We start from the raw sequence: 10,743 nt of genomic DNA on the forward strand, positions 1-10,743 counted from the left end.
GTCCTCCATACATAATGCTTTTGAGCATTTACTAGACTACAGAGTTGTTACTGTGTGTGTCTGCTGACCTTGCCCCCACTGCCCCCACTAGACCATGAGCACTTTTACAGAAGGGGGCTTGTCTTCTGCATCTTGGTGTCATCAAGATGAAGTCTATTGTATTATTTTTTCCTGGAGAATTTAACATTTTTCTCCAACTCTATTTCTATCTTCCCTAAAGTAAAGGTAAAAGAACCTTAATGGGCCAACTTAAAAGGTATAATTTTTGTTTTAAAAACACTGAGAGAAAGATGATAGATTTTTATATCATCAAGTTTTAACATTATATTTGATGAACATCATTGAATAATATTTTTGGTAAAACATGGAATGTAGATTTAGACAAGACCTAAAAATGGCTTCATGTAGAATAATCAGCTTCCTGTTTAGGTAGTCGTAATTGATTGTACTAGGTACTTTAGATAATGTAATTAAGTGTTTGGTTAACTAAGACTTTACTAATAAGACTCATATATCAAGTTGTGAGTTCTCTGCTAACATTTTTGACATGTAATTATAAAATTTATTTTTTCTTATTTTTGTAGAAATATTATGGCTCTTCGAAATCATTTAGTTTCAAGCACACCTGCCACGGATTATTTTCTGCAACAAAAAGACTACTTCATCATTTTCCTCCTGATTTTGCTTCAAGTTATAATAAACTTCATGTTCAAGTAGAAGTTCCTTACAGTTGAATCAGTGACCTGGAATGATCAGATTTGGCCTGGGACCAAATGTTCAAGTTGCTTTGGTCTTTATTAAAATGTCACAATATTTCTAAAACAAAAATCTTAGAGATAAATGTAGAGGTGTTGACCTTTCATACATTTTATCCTTAACCTGAAATAAGAACTATTGGTTATTAAAGTGAGCTATGTGTTAAGTGCCAGAACATTTCTAGCTTTTGTGACAATGTGTTTACATGTGAGTATGATAAATCCACATGTATACACAATTGTGTCTTACATATATCTGACAGTAGTCTTTGTATTCTATAGTATGTTCTGAGATATAGCATTAACATTCTTATGAGATATATATAGCAATCTATTTTCTTCATAAAACAGACACAAGACTTTTATCTGTAAGGAATTACAGAATGGGAAATGATGGCGTCATAGACATCAGTAGTTCAAAACACGGTCCTATTAAAAAAAAATAATAATTTCCAAAGCACCCAGATCCGTTGTCTTCTTAGAAATAGCAAGAACAAAGTGTAGTCAAAATTGATGTACTGAGAGAGACAAGATGGCGAATTGCTTTTTTAAAAGTTTACACAGGATTTTTTTTAACCCTTAGAATTTAATATTTATAGATAAAAGTGTAAATGTATGTGTGTGTATATCAATATAAAAAATTGGTATGCAGCTATTTGGATCTGTTCATTATATCTTACACCTATACAATACCACCTTAAGCACTTGCTTAAAAAAGTTTGGTCAAAATTTATTGCTGTTCTTTTTTCTTATTTTTGTTTTTTGTAACACCATTGGTCCAATAGCATATGCCAAATTCTGGAGATGTTTATAGGGCATATGAAATTTTGATAATTTATGTTTCTTTCAGTATGAAACACGTATTTTAGCTTTCATTTAGATCCTAGTGTGTTCAGTGAACAAATAGAATAGAAAAAATTATAGCCAATATTTTATTTCAAAAGCCAAAAAAGAGAAAGGTAGTAAGGCGATAAGAAAGGACACTTTGTGTGGTAGCATTTACATGTACATTAAAATTGGTTTCCTTAAAGTGTGCAATAAGTTGAGCATTTAAGAAGAGCATCAAGTTCTGAAGTTTAATTCCTTATTCTCTTCCTCTGAGCAGCTTCATTCTGTGATAAAACCACAATTATTGAAGATTTGTTTTTTTCAGGCTCAGGCAAACATTTTCCTAATTTGGGGGGTAATATTTTTACTTTTTTCATAAATATTTACATTCCTCAGAAGCAATTTTTGCAAATGTAGTTAAGCTTATGAACATGTTTTCCTAAGATAGGTCTCAGAATCCTGAAAGTATAGATTTCAAAATGGCTATTAATAAAAATAAAATAATAACTTCTGGCTACATTTGCCTTTGATTAAGAAGAGATGTGAGACACTAGCATGTTTATGCCATGATAAATATAAAATCAAGGAATGATTGCTAAATTGCAAAAATGGAAAGTAATGAAAAAGAGCCTGCTTTTTTTCCCCCTAATATAGCTATCTTAAGTAGCCTTAGGTTTTAAAAAGAGCCATTTCCCATGTAGTATTGGCAAAATAATGCTGTATTCCATATGTACATGCAAAAACATTTTTTTAATTGACTGAAATATAAATAAGATATACCTACACCTGGTGTAGGTATAATACGACTACACAGAACAGGTTGGATCTCTTGGTATTTCATACTTGTCAATATAATTTTTGTCCTTACTTTCTGTTACCAATGTTGTATGCTCAACTGCCTTTTCATTGATAGATGGTATTTTGTAAATATTGTACAATTTGATCCTTTTTATTGTTTAAATTAGTATTTATATCATATATAAGTTGATTGGCTGATCACAAAAATCATTTCATCATTAAACCCTGAAAACTTATTTTAAATTTTTTGTTGATAACCCCACTTTGGGATTTTAATCTTACCCACTTGTGTATTATTTTCATGTGATCTAAATAGTGTTTTATTTGTATAAGTATCTTCTAGGACTGGAAAGGTAATTATTTTCTTTTTCTAAGGCAATGTTTTGGGTTCTTTACTCGAGTCAAAAACTATTTCATGAAAAAGAACAGGGTTACTCATGACTGTTTCTTATACACTGAAAGCATATATCTAATCAAATGGTCTTCTTATGCTTTTAGTTGTATGAGTTCCTTTCTGTGAACTGAACACGAAACTCAGGAATTGGTGGCTTAGTTTTAGATCAGTGCTTATACTAGGCTTAGTATGTGAATCCTTTAAAACACATAATTAACTTTGTATGTAGCCATATATGTAATTGACTTTGAATGTTCTCTACCTGAAATTAATATTCCTTTAAACATGGATTCATAAAAATTGTGATTACAGTTCCCAGTTTTCTGAGAATCTTATGACAATTTCTAGGATTTAAGATCTTATGACCACTTTTTTTCATTTGATCAAAAATTTTATTTTTTCACAGGAAATTTTAGATAGTAATAATTATTGACATTTGCATTTGTTTTGGTTATTAAATGTACTATGCCTTCAATTACCTACCACTTAGTGAGGTGTAGCTGGCCCAGGAATAGACAGTAAATAGGGCATGTAAAACAAGTAATTTTCAGCAATAGATATTTTATTTGTATTTCATGTTAGTACTTTTTTGTATCACTTGTAAAGGTACAGTGTAGTCTTTGTCACCATTCCATTGAAAAAGTTGGCCTTGTAAAATACAACACTCATTTAGTATTCACGCTTTTGTGCCTTTAACAAAATACTTTTTGTTATTTTTGTGTTACAGAACTCTCCAGTATAATTCAAAGTGTTTATAGGCTTACTTGTCATAAAGGGTCATTTCTCTGTGTCATTTTATTTCCTTTTATATAGCTCTAGTATATATAAACAGTAATGCTGTACTTTTATAAGGGTTTGTCTATTTAACTATTTCAAATATATTCACTCTCAGATATCATTGAAGTAGACGTGTCAGAGTATTCTGAGTATTGTAAACAGTGCCTTTTTGATGGAATTCACACTGTTTTGGGTGTCAACTTGTGCCATATACACATAAAATTCTGTAGAAGGCAGTTTTAACTTTTGAAGAATATCTTAGTCAAATATTTAAGAAAATAAATGTATAAAATTCCCTTTTTTCCAGTGTTTAGCATTTCTAATGAGTAATGAATATATTTGGGGGTTTTTTGGGGTTGATATACAGTGATGATGGCAATATTGATGAGCCACACATGATGCTGTAGATTATTTTGAATTATGTTAAATGTACAGAAATAAAATACTAATATTAGCATTTATACCAAATTTTCCAATTTAAAACAATAAGGGGTAACACCATACAAATCAGTAAGTTTACATTTCAACTTCTATCTCATTTGACTACATGGATAAAGAAATTCTTTAAAATGTGTAATCTGCCACTATTATGTAATTTGGTTTCATTTTGTTTACATACAGTGTGTGAATTTAGTATATTTAAGTTACTTTTTGTTACTCTTTAACATACTGTTTGTTTTGTTACAGAAAACAAAGATGGACTGTTAAAATTGTATAAGACCAGTGTCTCCTTCATATGATTAACATATTTCGAAGAGCCACAAGAAACCCATGACAAAATGAATGTGAATATACTTTCTAAAATGTTTAGAAAATATTATCTTTTTGCATTTATCATGTAAAATTATTTTAGTATTATAATATTGAAATTATTTTAAAAATGCCATGAAACATTTGAACTGATGAGCCACAGAACTTAAGTTGAAAATTTTTTCACTTTTTAGCATGCTAAATATACATCTAAGCTAAATATACTGTTGAATGGCCATTTATAAATTCAAACACACCACTGGTCAGTTTTGTATAATAGAATAAAAGTATGTTATCTGCAGTGTAAGTACAGCACACTGTCAAATCCTTTCCCTAAGGTGCATAGTAGATGTACAGATAGTCATAGGCAACTGTTTTGTAATGTATCACATTTCTAATCTGTTATTCCTATTAACCTATTATAAATGTTTGCAGAGACAATTGAATTTTTCTAATCTGTAAAATTATGCTAACTTCTACATGTAGGCATTCTGAATAAAATTCTTAAAAAGAGCTAACTGTGATCACATGACTTTGAATATAATATATGATGACTTCCCTCATCCTAGTTTTCAAATTTAAAAAAAATCCTTTTTGGGGGCGCCTGGGTGGCTCAGTGGGTTAAGCCGCTGCCTTCGGCTCAGGTCATGTTCTCAGGGTCCTGGGATCGAGCCCCGCATCGGGCTCTCTGCTCAGCAGGGAGCCTGTTTCCTCCTCTCTCTCTCTCTGCCTGCCTCTCTGCCTACTTGTGATCTCTCTCTGTCAAATAAATGAATAAAATCTTTAAAAAAAAAAAAAAAAAAAAAATCCTTTTTGTAGGAATTTTTGTGAAGGATGGTGAAGGGCTAGGAAGGATTTAATAGTTAGAATCCCTTGTGTATGCTTTCCTTGGTGCTTTATGTTCATTCTTCTTAAATGCTCATCATAACCTTAAGGTAAGTGGAAGTTAACCCAACTTTATAAATAAAGAATCTGAGACTCAGAGAAGTTAAATGATTCCAGGAGCTACGTAGAGTGATGGCAAGCACAAGTTTAAATCCATGTCTGACTTCAAGGTCCATTCTTCTTCCACTGTACACTTAAATAGAACCCTGCTGGTAGCACTTTCCTTTTAAAAGTTTGGAGTAATCCACTGTTCCAATCTACATACTATAGCTATATCCACTATTGTTTTGTGATGGGTGGAACCAGGGAAAAACTTACTATTAAACAAGTATTTATACACAAAACCTATATAAAAAGATTTTCTCCTCAAATCATTTATTCCATACTGAGTCAACATCAGGTGAGTTCCAAATCATTCCTGTCTGGTTTTCTACTCTTTTCCTCCATCCTCCTCCTCTTCCATTCTTGCTCTCTCCTCAGGATCTATTTTGCTTCTGGCTGATAATCACTTGGTTCTGTCTTATTAATTGGAGGTGGGGGCGAGGAGGAGGGCTTACAGGTTTCCCCTGTCCTTTGCGTAGGAATAAGAGGTAAGGAGAACAGCCCCTCATTGTTTAACCTCAATGAAAAAATCTGCAAGATGGTTAATTGTCTAATATTGACTGCACTGTCATAGGTGTCCCGTATTACCTATCTTCCTAATTGGCTTTTCTGCACTTTATAAAAGAATCCTTTTCTTGTAGAGTGGGTCCATACATTAGTGAATATCACAGTAATTGGGGAGGGGGCTATAAATAGTTGGCTGTTGAGTGCTTGGTATATATGCCAGGTATTGTACAAAAAAAAAAAAAAAAAAAACCTTTGCAAACATCATCACTCTGCAAAACCTTGTGAGAGTTTTCCCTTTATGTGTCTATTATCTCCATTTTTTAAGAAAAGTGGAGGCAAAAAAGTTTACTTACTGAATGTCACAGATAAATGTCAGAGCAAACCGAAGTCTAAATCCTAAACCAGTACGGTTAACCATTTCATCCTTGAAAGAGAAAAAATGCGTTTCAATATATGAAAGTGTGTTCTGTTTTCTTATGCAGTTGTATCCAACAATCTCAGGCCACTATGTTTTTAAAGCATACTAGTGATCGCCCATGTAGCTGTTTTCACATCTGTGTCCTCTGCTAAAGAAAAAGTGTGGTGGCTGGGGTTTTCAAAAATCCGCGCCCAGGAAATGTGGCAAGGTCCTCGGCAGAAAGCGGAAAGCCTGCCGCTGTCCTGCATCTAGACACTGTTTTTGTGATGGTTAGGAGAGCAAGTACTGGTGATACTGTGGACAGAATACTCCTGAGTCCAACGCGGAGATTTTGTCAGGGGTGGGGCACGAACCCGTTGCACCGGGGCTACCCATTCCCTCCTCCACATCGGCTCCCCTAGCGTGCGGACTTCCGGGAAGGAAGGGCGTTTCCTGGGAGACAGGTTTGGTGGCACCGGAAGCCACTGCTGCGAATAAATTCACCCAGGGAGCAGGGGAAGAGCTGGCAGTTTCCAGTGCAGGTACAGCTCCTGAGAAGCCCTGACCACTTCTCCAGCTTCGCGGACTCACGGGACCGCTGGCCCGCTGGCCGAACTGCCGGATACTTGACCCGTGGGCGGTAGGGGAGCAAGCCCAGCAGCCCCGGCGCTAGCCCTCCTCCCCGCCCCTTCCGTTTCCGGCCGTGCCGCCTCTCTCCTCCCTGGTGGTGCGGGCTCTCCGCCGTAAGCTCTTCCAACTTTATGCACCATGGCTGCCCTCGGTTCTGCGAAGGCGGCGTTGCAGGTGACGGAAGTGCTGGAGACCATCTTGAGCCGCTGCTTGGGGCCGGAGGGGCGGCAGGTTCTGTGTACGAAGCCCACCGGCGAGGTGCTGATCAGCCGGAGTGGAGGCTGCCTCCTGGAGGCGCTACACTTAGAGCATCCCATAGCCAGGTACCCGCGTCGCACATTTCCAGCTCGTAACAGCGTCCCCTAGCCAGGTGCTCTTGTCCTACTCTTCTAGCCAGAGCGGAGCTCCTTAGGCCATCTCCCTGTACCGTTAGCCTGTGCTCCTGGGGAGACACCTTGGGCGAAACCAGTGTATGCTTAGGGTTCGAGCGTTGTCCCTTGGAACGTTCTTTTGGGAATCAAATCTTGCCAAACACCCAAGAACATATATTTCCCTCCTCGCTCCACCCAACGCCAGAATCTTAAAATAGAACAAAGTAAAACTTCGTAAAAAGTAAAACTAAAAACATCAGTCATTAAAGTCTTACGACCTTGGTTGTGAAACCATGGTTTAAACTTGGTTTACATGTGTGAAGGCAGCCCTCTGAAAATCTGAGTTGCTTTCTTTCTTTTTCTGTACAGGATGGTGGTGGCCTGTGTTTCCAGTCATCTAAGAAGAACAGGAGATGGTGCTAAGACATTTATTATCCTTCTTTGTCATTTACTCAGAGGACTTCATACAGTCATAGACAAAGAACAGGATTCTTTGATTTCCAAAAATATTCAAACCCATAGAAGGCATTGGAAAAATTGTTGTCAGTGGAAATTTATTTCTCAAGCTCTTCTGACGTTTCAGACACAAATATTAGATTATATTATGGACCACTACTTAAGTAAACACTTTCTGACCATCTTTTCTTCATCCACTGAAGAGAGAACATTGTGTAGGAGCTCTTTAGAGCTGCTCCTAGAAGCATACTTTTGTGGAAGAGTGGGGAGAAATAATCACTACTTTATTTCACAGTTGATGTGTAACTACTTTTTCAAGTGTATGGCTTGTGAAAGTGGGTTTGAAGAAGTATTTGACTTAGTGGATGACTATTTTGTTGAGTTGAATGTTGGCGTCACTGGCCTTCCTGTCTCAGACTCCAGGATCATAGCTGGGCTTGTGCTTCACAGAGACTTTTCTGTATACTGTCCAGCAGATGGTGACATAAGAATAGTAATAGTAACAGAAACCATTCAGCCTCTTTTTTCAGCTTCTGCATCAGAGTTTATTCTAAATTCAGAAGCACAGTTTCAGACCTCTCAGTTTTGGATTATGGAAAAGACAAAAGCAATAGTGAAACATTTACAGAGTCAAAATGTAAAATTGCTCCTGTCTAGTGTGAAACAACCGGACTTAGTTACTTATTATGCAGGACTGAATGGCATATCAGTGGTAGAGTGTTTATCACCAGAAGAAGTTTCTCTTATCCAAAGGGTCATGGGTCTTTCTCCCTTTATATTACCACAGGCTTCTTCACAGTATGAAATCTGTAACACGGCTTCAGTGAAATTTTGTAAGCCCCTTACCTTGAGATCCAAAAGGTATGTTCATCTTGGTTTGATTAGCACATGTTCATTTGTACCACACTGTATAGTTCTCTGTGGACCAGTGCAGGGTCTTGTCGAACAACATGAAGGTGCTTTACATGGAGCATTTAAAATGCTTCGACAGCTGTTTAAAGATCTTGATCTAAGTTACATGATACAAACCAGTGATCAAAACCATACATCAAGTCCTCTTACTTATAAGGATAGCAGAGAAAGTAATCCATTGCCAGAAATTGTTAATGGCTTAATACAGAGGCCATATCAGGGCACAGTTGTAAAGAACAAGGGTAATCTGGCAAAAACTCAAACATATTTAAAAGTATATTCAAATTTGGTAGTTCCGAGTGTAGAATTAGAAACCTGTATTCCATGTTCCACACCAAAAGTGACACCAACAGATACATACCAGACAAATGAAACACTGAGATGTTTAGCTCCAACTAAAACCAGGACAATTGATGACAATGAACCATTTATTGAGAGTAATTCTGCTAATTCAACAGCAGAAAACACTGGAATAGAAATTTCCTCTGAAAATTTACAAGTCACAAAAATTGCTGGAAAGGGAAACATGTTGCCAGTGAGAGAGAAGTCACTGGAGATGTGTACTTCCCAGAGTTACTGCTGCTCCACTCTACCAGCAGGTTGTGTTTTGCCAGTGGGTGGTAATTTTGAGATTCTATTACATTACTATCTTCTCAACTATACCAGAAAATGTCAGCAGTCAGAAGAATCTGTGGTTAGCATGATAATAGCTAATGCTCTTTTAGGCATTCCCCAAGTCCTGTATAAGTCTAAGAAGGGAAAGTACAGCTTTCCACAAATATATATAAGAACTCTCCATGCACTGCAAACCAGTCAACCCATTGTGAGCAGTCAGAAAGGTTTGGAATCAGTAGCTGGTAAATACCAATTACTAACTTCAGTTCTTCAGTGTTTAACAAAAATTTTAACCATTGATTTAGTAATCAATATTAGGAGACAGCCTCGGGAAATGTATGACCAAGATTCAGATGAGGAAGTATAAAATTGGAAGTTTCTTATTAACCAAAATTTTAATTCAACTCAAGCAATAAAGAAGGATGTGACAACTGATTCTCAAATCAATTCAGTCTAGTTAGGAAAACATCAAAACTTAAAAAAGCCTTTAGAATAAGTACACTAGGAGGCTGGCAGACATTCAGACACAAATACTAGAAAATATTATGGAACAATTTCAAGGAGGAAGCTTTCCACACGGGGAAGCCAAGATCTGACTAAGTGTGTCTTTCTTCCTCTTACAGGTGCCTCTCTCAGCTCTGTGTTAGTTCGTGTATATATGGGAGGGTGTTTCCTTATAGCACCTTTTTGCTTTTCTGTATTTTCTTCCACTCTCTTCATCTGTCCTCACCTTTCCGTATTTATTTTGTTCATAGAATCATTTATCTGAGATTTGGATGGAGTCTTCAGGTGTCATCCTATATTAAAGGTTTAAAATACAAAATTCAGTATTTGCTTCATTCAGAATAATTTATTTTCTCTACTCATAATTTCTAAAGCAGTGAATAAAGTCTTGATTTTTTTTTTCTTCAAGCATATAAATTAGTCTTTACTTTTAAATATCCCCTTATTTATATCCATTTTATGTGGGAAAGCCTGGATATATTTTTTCACTGTCCATACATCACTGAATATGTAACAAGCAATATGACTTTGTGCACTATAAATTTATTTTCATTTCTGTAGTTAAAAGTTAGTTTCAGAAAGGTTGTAAAATGCATTCTGTCATTTTTTCCTGTTCCCTAAGAGCTTGTAAAAATAGTTGATGTATGTGCTGGCTTTTCTTGTATTTGGTGCGTAGCCAGAGTTCAAGAGTAATAAATAGTTTGAAAGTCTGTCCTTCCTTCCTTCCTTCCTTCCTTCCTTTTTCTTTCTTTCTTTCTTTCTTTCTTTAGTACTCTAGTGAATTGGTTTACTAAAAAAAAAAAAAAAAACTGGGACGCCTGGGTGGCTCAGTTGGTTAAGCAGCTGCCTTCGGCTCAGGTCATGATCCCGGCGTCCTGGGATCGAGTCCCACATCGGGCTCCTTGCTCCACAGGGAGCCTGCTTCTCCCTCTGACTCTGCCTTCCACTCTGTCTGCCTGTGCTCGCTCTCACTCTCTCTCTCTTACAAATAAATAAATAAAATCTTTAAAAAAAAAAAAAAAAAAAAACCAACTCAATCAAAGATGGGTAATAATATTATTA

The 10,743-nt window shown here is 36.2% G+C and overlaps 2 protein-coding genes across 14 annotated transcripts in view; both read left to right on the plus strand.

The window, feature by feature from the left end:
• OSBPL8 (oxysterol binding protein like 8) overlaps positions 1-4,815 on the plus strand; it is a 160,047-nt gene extending 155,232 nt beyond the window's left edge. For all 11 annotated transcript variants that reach the window (XM_045069086.1, XM_045069089.1, XM_013056023.2 and 8 more), the window contains one exon: positions 585-4,815. In XM_045069086.1, coding sequence (XP_044925021.1) covers positions 585-717 — 133 coding nt within the window. In that variant the 3' untranslated portion in view covers positions 718-4,815. The remainder of the gene's footprint in view (positions 1-584) is intronic.
• A 291-nt stretch (positions 4,816-5,106) lies between these two features.
• Positions 5,107-10,391, plus strand: BBS10 (Bardet-Biedl syndrome 10). 3 transcript variants are annotated; one of them, XM_004752380.3, is made up of 2 exons: positions 5,107-6,735; positions 7,564-10,391. In XM_004752380.3, exon 2 carries the CDS (start codon positions 7,565-7,567, stop codon positions 9,542-9,544), a length of 1,980 nt encoding a protein of 659 aa, XP_004752437.1. In that variant the 5' UTR covers positions 5,107-6,735; position 7,564; the 3' UTR covers positions 9,545-10,391. The 3 variants fall into 3 exon arrangements, with proteins under 3 accessions (XP_004752437.1, XP_004752435.1, XP_004752438.1); XM_004752378.3 differs by lacking the exon at positions 5,107-6,735 and adding an exon at positions 6,747-7,146; XM_004752381.3 differs by lacking the exon at positions 5,107-6,735 and adding an exon at positions 7,052-7,193.
• The last annotated feature ends 352 nt before the right edge of the window (positions 10,392-10,743 follow it).

The sequence above is a fragment of the Mustela putorius genome, unplaced genomic scaffold (assembly GCF_011764305.1).
Source record: "Mustela putorius furo isolate JIRA1106 unplaced genomic scaffold, ASM1176430v1.1 tig00003911_pilon_pilon_pilon, whole genome shotgun sequence".
In the NCBI taxonomy this organism is placed as follows: domain Eukaryota; kingdom Metazoa; phylum Chordata; class Mammalia; order Carnivora; family Mustelidae; genus Mustela; species Mustela putorius.